Here is a 22,781-nt window from a genome sequence, read left to right on the forward strand (position 1 = left end):
CAATACCTCGTTATCAATTTTCTTTTCCTGCTTAATGCAGCATTTAAATAAAAAACGTAAACTTGTATTCCCAGAGTAGATCCATCACAAGCAAAAGCTTGTCCTAATTATTTTCATAAGTTTGTCCTAAATCCCCCCCCCCCCACCTTTTAGTTGGCCGTTATTTTGCTTGTATTGAGTAATAGAAATATTTTCTTTGAGTAATATAAATATTTCCCTAACCCTAATTTCCTTTCAGAAGTCTTAAGTTACCCTGGTATTTCAGAAGAAATAACAGATTTATGTTTGGTATTTTTGTAGCTAATTAAAATATCCGGTGCTAATCAATACCTCGTTATCAATTTTCTTTTCCTGCTTAATGCAGCATTTAAATAAAAAACATAAACTTGTATTCCCAGAGTAGATCCTTCACAAGAAAAAGCTTGTCCTAATCATTTTCATAAGTTTGTCCTAAGTCCCCCAGACCTTTTAGTTGGCCCTTGTTTTGTTTGTATTGAGTAATATAAATATTTCCCTAACCCTAAATTCCTTTCAGAAGTCTTAAGTTACTCTGGTATTTCAGAAGAAATAACAGATTTATGTTTGGTATTTTTATAGCTAATTAAAATATCTGGTGCTAATCAATAATGATTTCTATACTTCCAGAGGTCTACTGATGCTGGTGTGTTTACGTCCCCGTAACTTAGCACTTCAGCAAAAGAGACTGATAGAATAAGTACTAGGCTTACAAAGAATGTCTTGGGGTCGATTTGCTCGACTAAAGGCGGTGCTCCAGCATGGCCACAGTCACATGGCTGAAACAAGTAAAAGAGTAAATAGAAGAAAGGGAATAATCATACAAAGATTCTGAATAATTTGATAATTAAAAGAAATTATTAATTAAAAGAAATTATTAATTAAATGTTTTATGTTGGTAAATGAAAGATTATAAAAAATAACAGAAAAGATAAAAAAACATCTGAGTTCTGAAATAGAAATACATGATATTATAATATATTATAATAAATTTTAATACATTATAATAAATTTTAATATGGGTGGACACTCAGCTTAGCAGTAGGTCTTAAAAGGACCTGTTTGGAAAAAAAATACATGGGGTCAGAAGGATATAGCACAAGGCTGACAGAGGCGGGAAGTGATGAAATGGAGGAGTAAAAAGGGTTATGTCTATTTGGGGCACGCAGTGGAGATGGATTGAGATGTGGATGTTGAAATCTTAAAGATAATAAGGGTAGGATGGAAGGTGTTTAACTTAAAGGATGTACTCCAAACAAAGGTAGACAATGCCATAAGGGCCAGACTCTTTAATAGCATCATCGTACCTGTGCTCCTATAGGCGCGGAGTGGCTGTGTGGTAAGTAGCTTGCTAACCAACCACATGGTTCCAGGTTCAGTCCCACTGCATGGCATCTTGGGCTAGTGTTTCTGCTATAGCCCGGCCGACCAATGCCTTGTGAGTGGATTTGGTAGACGGAAACTGAAAGAAGCCCATCGTATATATTGTATAAATATATATATATATTTATATACCGACCACATGGTTCTGGGTTCAGTCCACTGCGTGGCATCTTGGGCAAGTGTCTTCTACTATAGCCCCGGGCCGACCAAAGCCTTGTAAGTGGATTTGGTGGACGAAACTGAAAGAAGCCTGTCGTATATATGTATGTATATGTGTGTGGTGTATGTCTGTTTGTCCCCCTAGCATTGCTTGACAACCGATGCTGGTGTGTTTACGTCACCATCACTTAGCGGTTCGGCAAAGAGGACCGATAGAATAAGTACTGGGCTTACAAAAAGAATAAGTCCCGGGTCAATTTTCTCGACTAAAGGCAGTGCTCCAGCATGGCCGCAGTCAAATGACTGAAACTAGTAAAAGAAAAAAAGAAAAGAATATGTAGGTGAGACATGGGGCTACTACGAAGAGGAGAGGACATCGATTGTCTACGACGCAAAGGGCCATGGGAATATCCGTGCTAGGAATATCATTAAGGGAGCACATTCGGAAAGAGATCATTCGAGAACGGAGCAGAGTGAACGATGTGATGGCAGAGTACCGAAGGAACAAGTTCCATTGAGCTGGATATGTCGCAAGGTTCACAGACAACAGGTGGAGCTGTGCAGTTGCTGTGTGGTAGCCAAGAGATTGGAAAAGGCCGCTTGAAAAGCTTCCACGACGATGGGAAGACAATTTTGGTCCAGATGGAAAAGAATGGCCCATCAAGACAAAATTGGAAGCGTATTGTGACCAGAGGTATAGACCCTACCTTCACCTGCCCTTGCCCCATCACCAAAAAAAAAAATATCAAAGTGTTGAGCTCAACAAGGTTTGAACCTGGAACATTAAGATATGTAAGTCAATACAGCAAATACATATTGTGCACGTGACTGTACTGATTCAGTGGACCGTGGCCATGCTGGGGCACCAGTCGGTGCTTAACATTATTTACATCTTTTCAGATCTTGTTTAGGGAGTCTTTGAAGTTACATTTTGCCACCGAGGGACACAACTCAATACACATGAAAACATTAACATAGACACATATATATATATATACACCTCCCAACACACACACACACACACACACACACACACACACACACACACACACACACACAATATATATATATATATATATACGATCAGTAGCGACACCTGCAAGTCTGACTACGCTGCATTGATAAGGGGCAACAACCCTAAAACGTCTGTAGCTGTCTGACTGGCAGGATGAAGCGGCTGACCTCCCTTGTTCGAAGGGTTGTAATGGACGCAGGTTCGTGTGTCAAATAGCTAGCTTGAGGCGATGGCCTCTTGGAGCTAATCAGCGACAGCTTTAGTCTTATATTTATAAGACTGCCATATTAGTATGGCGATAACTATTAATTTCCAGTAACGCTGCCATAATCTCCTTTAGAGAGACTTTGTAATTTTAATATTTCTATTATATATATATATATATATATATATATATATATACACCACACACCACAGATACACACACATGCACATACACACGAATATATATATATTATGTGAACAAAATTTAGAAATCATGGTTACAGCGTAGTTTCAATGGATTGTTTTGGCACAGGTTCAGTTGTTTTTTGCGGCACGAACAGCAGGCAGCCATACGTTTGACGAGCCTGGAAATGTAGGAATTATAAGCTGGACAAAATGGTACGTAAACAGGCCAATTCCACCTGTCAACCAGTTTCTGTATTGGTCGTGGGAATGAGTACGTATCATAGGATTCGGAAGTGTTTTCAGCTTTGCTGTCAACAATATTGTCCCATTTGATAATTCCACGTTCTTCAGGTGTTCCTGAAATTAAATGTTTAACAATAATTAGAATTATGCTATAATGTTTTAACAATCAGGTTCTGGCATTAACGAGGATAGAATATGTTCTAAGAATAATTCATCATCATCATCATCATCATCATCGTTTAACGTCCGTTCTCCATGCTAGCATGGGTTGGACGGTTCGACCGGGGATCTGGGAAGCTAGAAGGCTGCACCAGGCTCCGGTCTTATCTGGCAATGTTTCTACAGCTGGATGCCCTTCCTAACGCCAACCACTCCGCGAGTGTAGTTATACATACATAATCGTGACACTCCGTCGGTTACGACGACGAGGGTCCCAGTTGATCCGATCAACGGAACAGCCTGCTCGTGAAATTAAAGTGAAAGTGGCTGAGCACTCCACAGACACGTGTACCCTTAACGTAGTTCTCAAGGAGATTCAGCGTGACACAGAGTGTGACAAGGCTGGCCCTTTGAAATACAGGTACAACAGAAACAGGAAGTAAGAGTGAGAGAAAGTTGTGGTGAAAGAGTACAGCAGGGATCACCACCATCCCCTGCCAGAGCCTCGTGGAGCTTTAGGTGTTTTCGCTCAATAAACACTCACAACGCCTGGTCTGAGAATCGAAACCGCGACACTCAAGTCCTCTTGGACTGGAGGTAATCAGCTCAAACATTTCCCTGCTGTTACCAATGCCTCTCTCCCTCTGTTCGTTATTGAGCACTCTAGGAACAAACTTTGCAGAAATTTTGCACATGCTCAGATCTTCTTGAATAATTCTGTGCACAGTTGTCACACAAACTCCAAACTGTATGCTTAAAGACATTGTAGAGACGTGATGGCCTTCATCCAGAGAATTGCGAATTTTCTCAACCAACTCTGATATTCTGGAACCCTTCTCCCTCCCACATCACTCATCATCTCTCATCTCCTCTCTACATTGCTTGAACCTTTTGTGCCAGCAAAAAGCAGATGCTCGGCTCATACAAGTGAATCCATAAGCAGCTTGGGGCACTTTATAGTGTAGCAGACTCTCTCTCTGTTATATATACACGAATACGGACGTAGTAGATAACAGCTAGCCTTCGGTCGCACTTTTGCACCCTGTTGTGTCCACTACTCTGATTGGTTGGTATTGGCGCACTTTTGTCTCTTGCTCTATTACGCACCAATGTGAAACCCAACCAGTCACAACCTTCTGATAAGGTCACGAGAGACAGTCTCTTCCAAATATCCGGTGAGCTGATAGAATGGTATACAACGGTAGCTTCAACACCGTCTCGAAGTCAGTCGGTTCCAGGCCTTTTTAGGTCTAGCCACTGACCACACAGGACATAACCAGTTCCAGCGACAACACACCAGCAGCCACATTGAGACTCAACTTCATCCAGCAGTATTCAGGACCTCCATATCTGTCGCCAGCATTCGTCCTAACTTCATCTGTCTACGTACACAGCAACCAGCAAACCTTGCACAGGTTCTATCTCAACACTGTTGTGAATACTTCACCATGGTTTAACAACAAACACAACCTGTGAGAACTTCCTGTATCAAGCGACCAGCAGCAGCATAGTAGCCACATCTTATATGACACGTGCCTCAACCGGTTCTGCATTGTAGCCTCAACTTCTTGTTACAGCACTTCAACTATCGTGTACCTTTGACTACGAACTGGTATTTATCTTCCTTGTGTCTGAACATTCTTCTAACGTCCTATTATAGACTCTTTCTATACTCTGTACTTAAAGCACACATTTACACTTTGTACACATGATGGCCTTTTTATTATTATGTATATGTGACACACAGACACACATGTTAACATATAAATAAAATCTTCTTTTAAACATTCTACCCGGTTGTGTCTCTCTTTTCCTTCTGGCACTTGTACTCATTCATATTTTTCGAATTTATTGTAATCAGCCATGCGGTGTAGTAAAAGGGCCATCCTCGTTACCTCTCCTTCGCACGGTCGTTTACAATAGGTTTCTGTAGTGTTTTGGCCCACTTTAACACAAGATTTTATTGCGCAGTGAGCCCCTATTATCTGTTATCTGTGACTAGCAGTGTTTAGTAGAGTGTGTCAAAAGTGCTGTTTGAGCTGTCTCCTTCAATCTGGTATAAAAAAGCTCTTTAGTAGGTCAGCTTGTTAGATGTACCATAATGAGATACTAAAATTACAATAATCTAGAACTAGTACTGGATTAATCATTAAGTGAAATAAGCGCGTGCTTTCGGCATCAAGAGAAGGAGGGGGCATCACAGAAATGGTAAATGGTTTATGGCACAAAAAAAATCACTTTTAACTTGCTAAAATAATATACGAGATCTCTTTATCTCTACTAAATATAGATGCAGATGTGTTACTTAAGATTGGAAGCACTCCGTCGGTTACGACGATGAGGGCTCCGGTTGATCCGAATCAATGGAGTAGCCTGCTCGTGAAATTAACGTGTAAGTGGCTGAGCACTCCACAGACACGTGTACCCTTAACGTAGTTCTCAGGGCTATTCAGCGTGACACAGAGAGTGACAAGGCCGGCCCTTTTGAAATACATGTACAACAGAAACAGGAAGTAAGAGTGAGAGAAAGTTGTGGTGAAAGAGTACAGCAGGGATCACCACAATCCCCTGCCGGAGCCTCGTGGAGCTTTAGGTGTTTTCGCTCAATAAACACTCACAACGCCCGGTCTGGGAATTGAAACCGCGATCCTATGACCGCGAGTCCGCTGCCCTAACCACTGGGCCATTGCGCCTCCACACTTAAGATTACTGTACAAACCAACAGCAACAGCACGGACAATGCTAAGATTACAAATGAAAAGGGGACACCAATTTGGAGACACGAAACTAAATGAAAAGGGGACACCAGTTTGAAGGCACAAAACTAAATGAAGGAATTAAAAGAACATTCTTACCTGGGATTGTGTTGTCTAAAACAAACCCAATAAAACCTCCGACAAACATATTGGAACCCAGTAGAACTCCAAGAACTTGGTCCAGTTCAGCATTTCCTGAGAAAATAAGAATTTCAGAACTGAAATCTGTTAATCTTTGGATGATGGATTTTGGTAAAATTGATAATCTGAGGTTTAATATAATTAAGGGGCTGGAATATGTTAACTAGATATATATATGGAATATGAGAGAGTGAGTGAAAGAGAGAGAGAGAAAGAGAGAGAGGGAGCGAGGGGAGAGAGGGCGAGCGGGGAGAGAGGGAGAGAGAGACAGAGAGAGAGAGAGAGACTGATAGGCAGACTGGAAACAGTCAGACAGATACATAGGTATATAGATAGATAGATAGATAAGTTTCTTTATTGGCCACACAGGGCTGCACACAGATGGGACAAATTACAAGGTAGAGCTTTTCTTTTGGGGATGAAAAAAAAAGTGGCGTAGGTTTTCGATCAAAAGGGATCGTAAAAGGGAAAAAAGAACAAAAAGAAAGAAAAGAAAAAAAGGAAAAAAAAAAGAAAAAGGGAAAAGGAACAAAAGAAAAGAAAAAAGAAAAAGAGGAAAAAAGGGGGAAGAGGAAAAAACGATCAATAGGGATCGTGTATCACAGTGTCATGATGTACGGTGTAAAGGGGGAAGCAGATAAGGTTTATCAGTGGGAAGAAAAGCCTACGAAAAAGACCACGGTAACCTCGGTCAATATTGTTATATGTTACCACATTTGTTTGCAAGTGGGTAACCCTCTGTTTTCAATTTCTGGGTTCATAGGATTATTGATAGATAGGTAGGTAGATATATAGATAGATAGATAGATAGATAGATTGATAGATAGATAGATATATAGATAGATAGATAGATAGATAGATAGATAGATAGATAGATAGATAGATAGATTGATAGATGCATATATATACACACATACATACATACATATATGCATACATACATACATACATACATGGATAGATAGGTAAGTATGCATACATTGTTGACAGGTGTGTAAGATCTACCAGTATTTGGTGTCTCACCTGCATTAATGCAACATCTACCTGTATAAATGCATAATCACACCTGTTTTGATGCAATTTTCTCACCTGTATTAATGTCAGCTTGATTTGCCTGAATCCATAAGGGCAGAGATAATCCAACAAACAAGGAGACTCCAAGAATCATCAAATTCCGGGAAGATTCTAAATTAATGTGTTGTAAATTGGAAAGACCGACAGCAGCTACCATTCCTGTGGAAGAAACACACATATATATATACATATATACTAGCAGTATCGCCCGGCGTTGCTCGAGTTTGTAAGGGAAATAACTATATAAGCATTTTTAGAGAGTTATAGCCAAAAAATAGCAAAAAATGCATTAAAAATGGAAAAAAAATGATGGTTAATTATTTTTTAAATCGTTGACTCATCGTAGACATTTTTAGAGAGTTACTTCCCTTATATAAACAGAGCCAAAAATGCATTAAAATGGAAAAAAAATGATGGTAAATTATTTTTAAAATCGTAGACTCATCATAGACGCGCGCTAATGCCCAGATGGGCTCGATATGAATCACGACTATAAGATACCCGGTTTTGGTTAAACTGCACCGCAAAATGTGGGAGTAGTTAGGAATCTAAATCGTAGGAGACAGACACACAACTTCACTTTTATATATAAAGATATATACAAATATGAGAGAGAATCCACTATGTGGACGCTCTTACGCTAGAGATAGATTCGCAAGGGTTTGAACCACTAAGAATTGTTCTCGAGAAAAATTTAGTACACTAAGAACGTAAGCGTGCTAAATTTTTCTTGAGAACAATTCTTAGTGGTTGAGACCCTTGCGGATCTATCTCTAGCGTAAGAGCGTCCACCTTGTGGATTCTCTCTCATATTTGTGTATTGATAATATTTACTGAATCTCAGTTTTTTATGCGCTAGGCCACTGGTGTTTAAATTGATGTTATTGAATTAATATCCAATTTTTTCACCCTCATTTTGACTTTAATTATATATATATATAATTATATATAGTTCATTGCTAAACCTCGCTAAGATAAATATTTCAATTAACCTGAAGATTGACTGTAACCATAACTCGAATTATTACGAATTGTACAGCCATGAAACGATTGTAGTGTTTTACTCTTTATCTTTTATTAAACTTTTAATACTTTTGATATATATTTAAAATAAAATAGATTAATTAATTTTATGTATTGGCTTATGTTTTTCATTGTTTGATTTGCCTAATAGTGGTTTTATCTCTAATATAATATCATATAATATAATATAATATATTTTACTATAAAATTGGATTTAATCCTAAATCTGAATTTTCCCTGTAAGTTTGGATTTATTCCCTAATATTATTATATATATATATTGAGAGAGAGAGAGAGAGAGAGAGAGAGAGAGAGAGACAGAACTATATCGATTACCTTTTTATTTTTTTATTTGTTCCAGTCAGTAGACTGTGGCCGTGCTGGGGCACTGCTTTGTTTGTAGAATTTTAGTTAAACGAATTGACCAAGGTACTTATCATCGATTTTCTTTTCCTGTTAGTCACATATGCCGGACCATTAATTTACGGCAGTGGAATACACACACACACACACAAATAATACATAAAAAAATACATATATATGCATATATACATACGTATATGTACATACATCAATACGTATATATATATATAATAATTTAATAAATAAAATATATGCATACATACATACCTATATGTACGTACCTACATCTACATGTATATATACATGCATATATATATATATAAATATATGAGTACAGGACACCACAAATAAACGTAGAACTCAATGAGAAACGAAAACATAAAACCAAACTAGGAAACGGACTTTTTTTAACAACGAAGAAACAGAGTACAAGACAAACAATACAAGGAATATTCCCCTTCATCAGCTGTCCCTGGTTCGACTCAATGCGTGTTTCGAAGGTAAGAACAGAACTGTTATAACGATAAATGCTGGTCTATAATTTTTTCAAGGTGTTTTCATAAAGGCTGTTGAACTCAACTGAAATTAGTAGTGGCAGAATTAATTCATTAAGGCTCCATACATGGTGAGTTGTTGTTTGTTCATTCCCAAGCCATGCTCGGCTCATAAGGGCCGGTTTCCCGGTTTCTTGGCGTATAGGTTCCCCACCTGGACGGGACGTCGGTCCGTCGCAGGTGAACTGCAAGATGCAGGAGGAAAGAGTGAGAGAAAGTCGTGGCGAAAGAGTCAGCAGAAGTTCGGCATTACCCTCTGCCGGAGCCGCGTGGAGCTTAGGTGTTTCGCTCATAAACACACACACATCGTCCGGTCTGAGATTCGAACCCGCGATTCCTCGACCTCGAGTCCGCTGCTCTAACCACTAGGCCATGTGCCTCCACCATACACGGTGAGGGAAGGAGATAAAGTAGAAGACAAAAGGAGGAAGGAGTGGAGAGAAATGTGGAGACTGTGATGACATGGTATGTCAAGAGTTATCACATCATAATATTGACCAGACATCAAATGCTGTTATGGATGGAAGCACTCCGTCGGTTACTACGATGAGGGTTCCGGTTGATCCGAATCAACGGAACAGCCTGCTCGTGGAATTAACGTGTAAGTGGCTGAGCACTCCACAGACACGTGCACCCTTAACGTAGTTCTCGGGGATATTCAGCGTAACACAGAGAGTGACAAGGCCGGCCCCTTGAAATACAGGTACAACAGAAACAGGAAGTAAGAGTGAGAGAAAGTTGTGGTGAAAGAGTACAGCAGGGATCACCACCATCCCCTGTCGGAGCCTCGTGGAGCTTTTAGGTGTTTTCGCTCAATAAACACTCACAACGCCCGGTCTGGGAATCGAAACCGCGAGTCCGCTGCCCTAACCACTGGGCCATTGCGCTGTTATACACCACAGGTCATTGTGTTCCGAATTCTGTCTTGATTGCTCCATTCATTCTATCTTGACCCAAATCGTCAAGAGTTATAGATATATTCAAACCGCAACTGACCTCAGTGAACATAAAAAAATAATATACGTAAGTTTTATGTCATTTAAAGCAGGAGTGACAGATTTTAGGTCAGAACGATTAAATTGACTGACAGGTAATGTCAAGGACGATATAAAATAAATGGACAGAAATCAGACAAATTTTCAGGTTTTAATTAGAAAGGCTTCAAAAAGAAAATCAAATAGAACTGTTAATGAGTAACAAGATAAAACCTGCACTGATAAAATAATTTTTAAAATAATTGAATTTGATTAGACACTAGGAAAACCTGATGGAATTATGTGTAGCATAATTTCCTTAAATTGAGAGAGGCTTATGTAATCCTGTTTGAATATTCTCCAAATAGTGGAGGCGCAATGGCCCAGTGGTTAGGGCAGCGGACTCGCGGTCGTAGGAGCGCGGTTTCGATTCCTAGACCGGGCGTTGTGAGTGTTTATTGAGCGAAAACACCTAAAAGCTCCACGAGGCTCCGGCAGCGGATGGTGGTGATCCTGCTGTACTCTTTCACCACAACTTTCTCTCACTCTTACTTCCTGTTTTGTTTGTACCTGTATTTCAAAGGGCCAGCCTTGTCACTCTCTGTGTCACGCTGAATATCCCGAGAACTACGTTAAGGGTACATGTGTCTGTGGAGTGCTCAGCCACTTACACGTTAATTTCACGAGCAGGCTCTTCCGTTGATCGGATCAACCGGAACCCTCGTCGTCGTAACCGACGGAGTGCTTCCAATTCTCCAAATATTTTAAATAGGTTTACTAGATACCGTAAATCCTCGAGTATAATCCGCATTTTTTTCGCAAAATTTAAAGGTCAAAATCCCTAGAGCGTACTATATACGAGGTTAAAAGTGAAAAATATTTTCTAAGCAATGTCCGTGTCTCTATTTGCTGTCCGGCAATGTTTATTCAGACGCATTTTGTGATGTCGGTGGCGAAAATACCTTAAGCTAAGCCTGAAAGCAATGAAGTCATAAAAGAATCATCCATAACTTGCAGTAAGCAACATTACTATTTCTTATTTCTTCATTGCCCACAAGGGGCTAAAGACAGAGGGGACAAAGAAGGACAGACAAAGGAATTAATTTGATTACATCGACCCCAGTGTGTAACTGGTACTTAATTTATCGACCCTGAAATGATGACAGGCAAAGTCGACCTCGGCGGAATTTGAACTGAGAACGTAGCGGTAGACGAAATACTTATTTCTTTACTGCCCACAAGGGGCTAAACATAGATGGGACAAACAAGGACAGACAAACGGATTAAGTCGATTATATCGACCCCAGTGCGTAACTGGTACTTATTTAATCGACCCCGAAAGGATGAAAGGCAAAGTCGACCTCGGCGGAATTTGAACTCAGAATGTAACGGCAGACGAAATACGGCTTCGCATTTCGCCCGGCGTGCTAAGGTTTCTGCCAGCTCGCCACCTTCATCATACTATTTTCCTCATCATTTATAATCACACACACACACACACACACACACACACACACACACACACACACAAACACACAGACACACACACAGACACACACACAAAGAGCAAAATAGAGAGAGAGAGCGCAAAAAAGAGGACTCACCAAACATCATAAGGAACATTCCTCCAACAATTGGGTCTGGCATTGTGACCAATAAAATGCCAAACTTTCCAAAACATCCCAAAACCATCATTATGATTCCGCTCGTGAGGATGACAATTCGGCTGGCGATCTGTAAGAAGACAGGGTATAATAGACCGGATGTGTGTGTGTGTGTGTGTTTCCAAAACCTCAGTTCAAGAGAAAATATTTAATATAGGCTCAGGAGTGGTTGTGTGGTAAGTAGCTTGCTAATCAACCACATGGTTCCGGGTTCAAAACCTCAGTTCAAGAGAAAATATTTAATATAGGCTCAGGAGTGGTTGTGTGGTAAGTAGCTTGTTTACCAACCACATGGTTCCGGGTTCAAAACCTCAGTTCAAGAGAAAATATTTAATATAGGCTCAGGAGTGGTGTGTGGTAAGTAGCTTGTTTACCAGCCACCTGGTTCGGGTTCAGTCCCACTGCGTGGCCCCTCGGGCAAGTGTCTCCTGCTATAGCCTCGTGCCGACCAAAGCCTTGTGAGTGGATTTGGTCGACGGAAACTGAAAGAAGCCCGTTGTATATATGTATATATATATAATCATATATAGTGGTTGATACCATAGCGGATCTATTTTTAGCGCAAGAGTCGACCATATAGTGGTCACTCTCTTATATTTGTGTATATATATATATATATATATATATATATATATATGTGTGTGTGTGTGTGTGTGTGTGTGTGTGTGTGTGTGTGTGTTGTGTGTGTGTGTGTGTGTTTGTGTGTCTGTGTTTGTCTCCCCAACATCGCTTGACAACCGATGCTGGTGTGTTTATGTCCCCGTCACATAGCGGTTCGGCAAAAGAAACCGATAGAATAAGTACTGGGCTTACAAAAGAATAAGTCCCGGCGGGGTCGAGTTGCTCGATTAAAGGCGGTGCTCCAGCATGGCCGCAGTCAAATGACTGAAACAATTAAAAGAGTAAAAGAGAGTAAAAGAATGTGTCAGAGAATTGATCCCGTACAAACCTTTGTGATGCCAATTGTCCCAATATTTTCACTGTAAGATGTGACGCCGCTGCTCCCTCCGATGGCACCGGCCAACAGACAGCCGATCCCTTCTACACCAATTCCTTTGAATAAATACAATATCATAAATAACAGAAAGTGTGCAGAGAGAGTAATAATAACAAAGCAAATAAAGGATTTATCGATGTGGCAGATACCAGCGTCGCCTGACTGGCTTCTGTGCCAGTGGTATGTAAAAAGCACGAACCGATTGTGGCCGTTTGCCAGCCTGCTCTGGCTCCTGTGCCGGTGACATGTAAAAAGCACCGTCCGAACGTGGGCTTCTGTGCCAGTGGCATGTAAAAAAACCCAACCGATCGTGGCCGTTTGCCAGCCTGCTCTGGCTCCTGTGCCGGTGGCATGTAAAAAACATCCACTACACTCACTGAGTGGTTGTCATTAGGAAGGGCATCCAGCTGTAGAAACACTGCCAGATCAGACTAGAGCCTGGTGCAGCCTTCTGGCTTCCCAGACCCCGGTCGAACCGTCCAACCCATGCTAGCATGGAGAACGGACGTTAAATGATGATGATGATGATGATGATGATGATGATGATGATCACGGCTTTCTTTCGTTTTGATTCTTGGCTCTCCAAGACCAAATCCCTCTCAGGTCAACGTTTGTCCTTCATTTTTCAGGGTCGATAAAAAATCCCAATGCATGACACTGAATTGGTGGGACTATATATGAACGTAGAATCGGGTACCTTGTAGTGTTTGTTTGTCCCGGTTCTTTATGAACTGAGTTCAAATCCCACAACATCCTACTTTGATGGTAGAGTCGATCCGGCTTGAGATTTAGCACCACAGTCTGGGGCCTTGGGTCCCTTTAGAGGAGCCTACATTTTTATAACTATTCAGGTCGGGTGTTCGGTTTGGTTTGAGGAAGCCATCCCCTTCAATCTCCCCCTCCCTTCCCTTTCACAACTCCCACCCTTCCTTTCTTCCTTCCTTCCTTCCTTCCTTCCTTCCTATCTTCCTCCCTTCCTTCCTTCCTTCCTTCCTTCCTTCCTTCCTTCCTTCCTTCCTTCCTTCCTTCCTTCCTTCCTTCCTTCCTTCCTTCCTCCCTCCCTTCCTTCCGCCGTTATCCGTGCACCTCATGAATTATTATCAGCTTGGCAGGCATCAGCACACACCAGGATTTCTATAAACAAAAGGGCGTAGTTCTATACGACCAGGTACCACTGTCTAAGGAAATGCGTAAGGTTGGTTGTATAATGAATACATACTATCTAATGGAAGATGTTCTCCGAATACGTAAAACAACAGCGATCAGCACATTTACGTCCGAACCTACCAGAATGTACAGTGAATGGATACGTTATTGTTTGGGGGTGTTGCTGTTGTCTTTGTACCTCATAAATTATCATCAGTTTGGCAGACATCACACATCAGGATTTCTATAAAGAAGAGCTCGTACTTTTATATGGTGAAGGCGCATGGCTCAGTGGTTAGAGTGTCAAGCTTACGATCGAGAGGTTGTGAGTTCAAATCCCGGACCGGGCTGCGTGTTTTGTTCTTGAGCAAGACACTTTATTTCACATTGCTTCCAGTTCACTCAGCTGTAGAAATGGGTTGTGATGTCACTGGTGCCAAGCTGTATCGGCCCCTTTTGCTTTTCCATTGGATAACACTGGTAGCGTCGAGAGGGGAGGCTGGTATGCATGGGCGACTGCTGGTCTCCCATAAACAAACTTGCCTGGACTTGTGCCTCGGAGGGTAACTTTCTACGTGCTATCCCGTGGTCAGTCATGACCGAAGGGGGTCTCAGCTGAACTTTTATATGAGTCATCGGTACGACGTGGTAGCATTGACTGAGGACACGCATAATAAGGTCAACTGTATTATGAACACAAGCCGTCTAACGAGAGGAGATGTTCTCTGAAGACGTAAAACAACAACCATCAGCATATTCACTTCCGAACCTGCCATAACGTACAGCAAATGACTAGGTACGTAATTGCTACATAAATATTGTCACAAGTTTATAATTGTCCGTGTGTCTCTACGATGGCTGTGGTGATGTCTGAGTTGTGTTTCTTTGTGTCTGATCTTTCAATTTACTTAACAAACGGGTATCAATAAAATAAGGGTCAGTTTGAAATGGGTACTGGAATTAGTGATAAAAGATTGAAAAATCTTACCCAACACTTCTAGGTGGTGCTCCAGCATGGCCACAGCTCAATGGCCGAAGCAAGTAAAAGAACAAAAGAGTAATAAGAAATATGAGAAAAATGAAATGTTTGATATTTACCCCTGTTGATGGCGTGGGCTGGAGGTGGCGGGGCTCCAGATATGCGTGCGCATGCGTAGTAATCTCCAATGGATTCAATCATTGACACCAAAACGCCAGACATCATACCAAGAACTCCTCCAAGACTCACCGTTGGTACCCCCCACTGACCTGAAATGGAATTTTCATATATATATATATATATATTATATATATATATACATATATATAGCGGTGCATGTAGCCTTTTGTCTTATATATGAATATAATATATATATATATATATATATAGCGACGCACGTACCCTTTTGTCTTATATATGTATATATATATATATATATATATATATATATATATATATATATATATATATCATCATCATCATCATCATCATCATCGTTTAACGTCCGCTTTCCATGCTAGCATGGGTTGGACGGTTCAACTGGGGTCTGGCAAGCCCGAAGGCTGCACCAGGCCAGTCAGATCTGGCAGTGTTTCTACAGCTGGATGCCCTTCCTAACGCCAACCACTCCGAGAGTGTAGTGGGTGATTTTATGTGCCACCGACACAGGTGCCAGACGAGCTGGCAGACGGCCACGCTCGGATGGTGTTTTTTATGTGCCACCGGCACAGGTGCCAGACGAGGCTGGCTGACGGCATATATATATATATATATATATATATATATATATATATAAATAGGGTTCAGCAAAGATTTGCTTTATCACATACCGAAGTTTAGAAATAGCAGCCAAAAAACCTTACCTATTTCTTCTACTTTAAAAAGTGACTCCCAGAAAAACCCAAATACTTGAATTAATTATTTTACCCATTGTTATTATATATATTATATATATATATTATATATATATATATATATATATATATATAATATAATATATATATATATATATATTATATATTATAATATATATATATATATATATGCTAGCTTCTGCACGCATTTTATTCTCTCCTTGTTTCTCTCCGTGTTTCTTTTTTGTGTATCTTTCTGTCGAAGAGCGTAGGCTCGAAACGTAAAAGACTTGTTTTATTTATATTCCTGAGCGCCATACTAATACAATTGTTTGTTTGTATTCCACCTGCCTTCGTCTTTTGTTTATTTTCATAAAGCTTCCCGTTATATATTATGAATTAATAACTAAAATAATCTAATTATTTTTACTCCTGATCGGAATAGCATTTACTGTTTGGCTATTCTTATAATATACACTTGGCTGCCGTGAGGGGATTTAAAATTGACGTATCTTGGATCTATGCGTGCAAATATTTGTATGTAGACATGTTAATCTGCTTTGGACGGTATGTACAATTATTTGTATTTATATTTCCTGTGTATTGTGTTGACGAAGGAAAAAAGCTTGCTTATGGTTTTAATCCAGAAATTGGAACCATTTCACAATTAACGTGAGATCTTTTTAATATTCTTTCACTAGCCCGCTTTCAGCCAAATGTATGTTTATCTGGAGTTTTTGGTAGATTTTTTTTTAAAGATATCGGCGCTTCAAGCAAAAAAGAAAAGGAAAGAAAAAAGGAAAAAAGAAGAAGAATATTTAATCGTTAGTTAGTTAGGAGCACTCCGTCGGTTACGACGATGAGGGTCCCAGCTGATACGATCAACGGAACAGCTTGTTCGTGAAATTAACGTGCAAGTGGGTGAGTACTCCATAGACACGTGTACCCTTAACGTAGTTCTCGAGGAGATTCAGCGTGACACAGAGTGTAACAAGGCTGGCCCTTTGAAATACAGGTACAACAGAAACAGGAAGAAAGAGTGAGAGAAAGTTGTGGTTAAAGAGTACAGCAGGGTTCACCACCACCCCGTGCAGGAGCCTCGTGAAGCTTTAGGTGTTTTCGCTCAATAAACACTCACAATGCCCGGTCTGGGAATCGAAACCGCGAGTCCGCTGCCCTAACCACTGGGCCATTGCGCCTCCACATTTAATCGTACACCACCGTACATATCTCTATGAGATATTTAGAAATTTAATATTTCTGATTTTGGTGATCAGTGAATATACTTCACTGAAAATTAGATATATATATTTACGAAGTCGAGACAGATATCTGCAGCTAGAAGGCTTCTGCTACTCTAGACCGATGATGGGCAAAGACCCTGAAACATGCGTGTCTCTAGATGCAGGCCTAGCTGTTGGGGGTGTTTGTCTCCCCTTCGTAAATATATAAGGACACAGAAAATGTGTCGGAGCCGACAGGAAGCGTTCGATGCTTCCTAGGGCTAAACAGCGGTGATGTAATCCCCTACTGTCACGGTAAATTGACAGTATACAACTATTATATCGCTCCACCACCGTACATATCTCTATGAGATATTTAGAAATTTAATATTTCTAATATTTAATCAGTTTTGAGTAAATTCGATGAAATTCTGTCATTTTATTCATTCTTCGTGAGCGATGTTAATAATGTTCTATTATGATTCCATCAGGAATCATAATAGAAATATGATTTATATAGAAGGTGGGACATGTGGAGATTCTCATTTGGTGTACGTGGCAGAATGCACGAAACACCACTTGATTTATGTTGGTTGTACAACAGAACAATTAAACAAAAGATTTAATAGGCATAGCTATGACGTCAGGAAAAATAACAGTAGTTCAGCAGAACTCACCGAACATTTTGCTTCAAACCGTAGCGGTTTTGAAAAATACTTGAACGTGCATATTCTTAGAAAATATTCTGAATCTATTACACTTTCAGTACTCAAAATGCATGAGGAGAAATATGTTTGCAGGTTATTAGCATCATGCCCTCGAGGAATGAATAAAATGACTAGAGAATTTCATCAAATTTACATAAAACTGTTTGATTAAATATTCTTATTTTTCCTTTTCTTTTTCTTTCCTTTTCTTTTTTATTTCCTTTTCTTTTTTTTCTTCTTTTTGCCAGTTGTAAAATTGAACTTTGGAAACTGATGATGTCATTCCATCAAAGACAACAGCAATAGCTTGAAATAATTGAGTGTGTCTTACCTGGATATGGAAACCGGAACCAGGCTGCCTGCTGGAGATACTTGTAGGTGTTGTCAGTTCGAGCCTTGTGCCCCCAATGACCTGGCGTGGCTGGGAAAACGTCAGTGATTGTGAAAATGTAACAGAGGAACCAGACCCCACAGACAGCAAGGGCCACCTGCAATTAAGAGAAAAAGATAGTTACCTTTACGAATCATATCAACTCGCGAGGTCCGGTTTCCTGGTTTCCGTGGTGTACAAAATTCCCACCTGGACAGGACGCCGATCCGTCGCAGGATTACTCTTTTACTTGTTTCAGTCATGTGACTGCGGCCATGCTGGAGCACCGCCTTTAGTCGAGCAAATCGACCCCGGGACTTATTCTTTGTAAGCCCAGTACTTATTCTATCGGTTTCTTTTGCCGAACCGCTAAATGACGGGGACGTAAACACACCAGCATCGGTTGTCAGCAATGCTAGGGGGACAAAAATACACTCACATACATATACATATATATATATATATATATATATATTATATATATATATATAATACATATATACGACAGGCTTCTTTCAGTTTCCGTCTACCAAATCCACTCACAAGGCATTGGTCGGCCCGGGGCTATAGCAGAAGACACTTGCCTAAGATGCCACGCAGTGGGACTGAACCCGGAAACATGTGGTTGGTAAGCAAGCTACTTACCACACAGCCACTCCTGCACCTATTACTCATCTTTTGCCAGCTGAGTGAACTGGAGCAACGTGAAATGAAGAGCGTTGTTCAAGAAGACAATGCATCGCCCGGTCCAGGAATCGAAACCACAATCTTAAGATCATGAGTTCAGCACCCTAACCACTAAGCCACGCGTCTCCGCAGAGCGAGTACTGATATAAGACAGAACCTAGAGGACCCACGCATCAAAAACCGTAGCGTGACTTGGGGAAGGGTTGATAGAGGCCCGACCTTGGCGGTACTTTTGGATCCGCGGTATAGGCCTGTATAGGGAACAGAAAACTCAAGGGGTGCCCCTGATGGCACACACTGTAGCTACATCACAGATGGAGGGCCACATGTAATAGAGGGCCACATGTAATAGAGGGCCACATGTAATAGAGGGCTACATGTACTGAGGTCAATCTAATTGACTGTCCCTCTCCCCAAAAATTTTGGGGCCTTGTGCCTAGAGTAGAGAAGAATAGTTACAGAATATAAAATCTACAGAATTACAGAATAATGGAATACTGACCGGGAACATTTTGAAGATATGGAAGTTGATTCTGGTGCAGCCTTTGTCCTTACTGTATTTTCCGCAAGGAATCGGTATATTTTGCATATACTGGGAAAATATCAGAATCAAAATGACCACTCTGTAAAGACAGAAGCAAAAACAAAACTAAACAAATACAAAACTAAAGAAAATAAACAAGTAAAAACGTGCCCTCACGTTGGTGCTCCAGCATGACCGTAGCACAACGACTGAAGCACGTGGAAAGGACGGAAGTGATAACTTACGTCATAGCAATGTACCACTGACCGGAAGCTCTGTCGGAGGCCGCTTGAAACAACGACAGTCCAATTAATGTGATCGTTGGCGCTATCGTCAAAGGACCGATGAGGGGCAGGAAAAACTCTAGTAACCCCGTGAATCCAACCACTATCTGCAAAAGGCTGGCGACCATCAGAGAACCTTGAAGCTGAAAATGTAAAACATAAACAGACTCTTTACTCTCTTTTATTTGTTTCAGTCATTTTGACTGCGGCCATGCTGGAGCACCGCCTTTAATCGAGCAACTCGACCCCGGGACTTATTCTTTTTGTAAGCCCAGTACTTATTCTATCGGTCTCTTTTGCCGAACCGCTAAGTGACGACGACATAAACACACCAGCATCGGTTGTCAAGCAATGCTAGGGGGACAAACACAGACACACAAACACACACACGCATATATATATAGATCTATACGACGGGCTTCTTTCAGTTTCCATCTACGAAACCCACTCACAAGGCTTTGGTCGGCCAGAGGCTATTGTAGAAGACACTTGTCCAAGGTGCCACGCAGTGGGACTGAACCCGGAACCATGTAGTTGGTAAACAAGCTACTTACCACACAGCCACTCCTGTGCTTTACATTTTTTTTACACAATTTTATCGTTCTTTCTTTTACCGAATTTTCCAGCAAAAAAGCCCCAAAACGGCTAATCGATTTTTTTAATACCAAGACGACTTTTAAATGATTGGAAATTCTCTATGAATTCCAGCAGGATTTGGAATAAAAAAAGTGACAATGTTTGGATGTTTACACGACATATTTACACTGAATACTACGTCGGCGTGTTGGTCGGAGAATGCGGTGTGTGTGTTTGTGTGTTTGTCCCCCTAGCATTGCTTGACAACCAATGCTGGTGTGTTGGCGTCCCTGTAACTTAGTGGTTCGGCAAGAGACCGATAGAATAAGTACCATGGTTACAAAAAAAAGAATAAGTCCTGGGGTCGATTTGCTCGACTAAAGGCGGTGCTCTAGCATGGCCACAGTCAAACGACTGAAACAAATAAAAGAATAAAAGACATACACATACATACATACATACATACATACATACATACATATATATATATCTTATGATAATATATATATATATATATAGTATATATATATAATATATATATATGTATATATTTATATAATATATGTATATATATATCTATGTATATATATATATATATATAATATATATATATATATTATATATATATATATATTATATATATATATATATATATAATATATATATATATTGGCAGGGCCAGACTGCTAGGTAGTCGGCCAAATGCTAGAAATAGATCATCAACGATCAACTACAAAGGAATTCTCTAGAGGAAAAATTCAGCGAACACCAGAACCAAATTTGGCGGGCAGGACAGATGAAACATTTATATAAAAAACAGAATTAAATGCATACCTCGGTTTCGGCCTTTAACAAAAGAATTACTTACATAATTCAAATGTCCGTGACTTCATCAGTGCATCGGTCAGTGTAAATGCAAACTGAAAAACTAGCCCCAGCTTTCTGTGCCAAGACAGACACGTGCTTAGTTTTACCGATTACATTAAGGATAAAATTTCAAATGTCTTGGTTCTGGCGCGCTAAGAAATTCCTGAAGTGAAGGGCTGCAGTAAATAATTCACTGCGGTTAGTGCTTCCAATTAGAGAACGTATTTATTTCAATATTTAAATAATGAGGGAGATAAATTAATATTAATTTTAATATCAATTTAAAACCAGTAGTCTAGCATACAAAAATCTGAGAAGTCAGAGAAAATTCTAATATATGTGTATATTCAAAGGGCAAGACTGCTAGGTAGTCGGTCGTATGCTAGAAATAGATCATCAACGATCAAACTACAAATAATTTCCATTATGTCCTTTATATTGTATCAAAATTTCATGCATTTATTTGTAAAGTTAAGGAAATTGTTAAAAACTGAAACCCATCAGTGACTTTTGGAACACTCTGTGCATAAGCCCGCTAATCTTTCTTTTTCACAACAAATTCCGATACAGTCACACTCTACACAATCTGAAGCGTATTTGTAGAAAATTTCATTAAGAAATGTCCATTTTTCTGGAAGTTATACGGCAACAAAGTCTGGCCCTGCCAATATACACATATATTAGAATTTTCTCTGACTTCTCAGATTTTTTGTATGCTGGACTACTGGTTTTAAATTGATATTAAAATTAATATTAATTTATCTCCCTCATTATTTATATATATATATATATATATATTATATGTAGAAAAATAGAAACTGGGACAAGAACGTAAAACATTTAGAAGACGATACAAAAAACACGGTCGGGACATTCGAAGCCTTCAATCTTCAGTCAAGAACCGGATAATCCTAGCAATTTCGGCTGATTAATCTTGAAATCGCTCAGATCCGGCCAGCACCAAAGGAAAACTAAGCTACGAGCATTAGATTTCTTGGAAGAAAGATCGAATGTATACGAAACAGGGACAGAAAAACGGACGATGCCACACGAATATAAAATACAAAAAACAGTAATGGTAAAAACAGGACAAAAACAGGAAATTATATATATATATATTTGTAAAATAATATGTGACAATTATTCAATAGCCAAGATAAGACTCTGGCCAGATAACCGAAGAGATGGTGTTGTGGATTTCCACTTCGGCATCCGAGTTTTATCTTGGCTATTGAATAATTGTCACCTATTATTTTACAGATAAATTTCCTCTATTTACATAATATTGAGGTCTCTTTCTTTGTATATATATATATATATATATATATATAATAATATATATATAATATATATATATATATATATATGTATACGAAAGCTTTTTGAATGGATTTGGCAGATGTGGACTGGAATAAGTATAAGATAAAAAACAAATACACAACATTGTATTACTTGTCTCATATTTTTCTGCCAAATTTCTCTGTGACCATCACTCCCGATTTCCGGTAGTGTGCTGATGTTCTTGGAACCTGTAAAGCAAGAAAAGGAAAGGAATTGCTGCAGATGTTGATTTTACTGGTGCTTTTGATGTTGAATTTGCTCTTGTGGTGAAGGGATCGGCAGCAGAAAAGGGCCTTCCTAATTCGGCAGAACTC

At 39.8% G+C, this 22,781-nt stretch overlaps 1 protein-coding gene across 1 annotated transcript in view; it reads right to left on the minus strand.

Annotated features, from left to right (window-relative positions):
• Positions 1–3,041: 3,041 nt before the first annotated feature.
• LOC115225665 (solute carrier family 23 member 1-like) overlaps positions 3,042–22,781 on the minus strand; it is a 33,314-nt gene continuing 13,574 nt past the window's right edge. The window contains exons 5-14 of the mRNA XM_029796581.1: positions 22,579–22,655; positions 19,645–19,826; positions 19,379–19,499; positions 18,151–18,307; positions 15,155–15,304; positions 12,863–12,966; positions 11,854–11,983; positions 7,351–7,494; positions 6,220–6,315; positions 3,042–3,319 (exon numbers count right to left, since the gene is read on the minus strand). Coding sequence (XP_029652441.1) covers positions 3,042–3,319; positions 6,220–6,315; positions 7,351–7,494; positions 11,854–11,983; positions 12,863–12,966; positions 15,155–15,304; positions 18,151–18,307; positions 19,379–19,499; positions 19,645–19,826; positions 22,579–22,655 — 1,439 coding nt within the window. The remainder of the gene's footprint in view (positions 3,320–6,219; positions 6,316–7,350; positions 7,495–11,853; positions 11,984–12,862; positions 12,967–15,154; positions 15,305–18,150; positions 18,308–19,378; positions 19,500–19,644; positions 19,827–22,578; positions 22,656–22,781) is intronic.

This window comes from Octopus sinensis, linkage group LG28 (genome assembly GCF_006345805.1).
Source record: "Octopus sinensis linkage group LG28, ASM634580v1, whole genome shotgun sequence".
Lineage (NCBI taxonomy): Eukaryota > Metazoa > Mollusca > Cephalopoda > Octopoda > Octopodidae > Octopus > Octopus sinensis.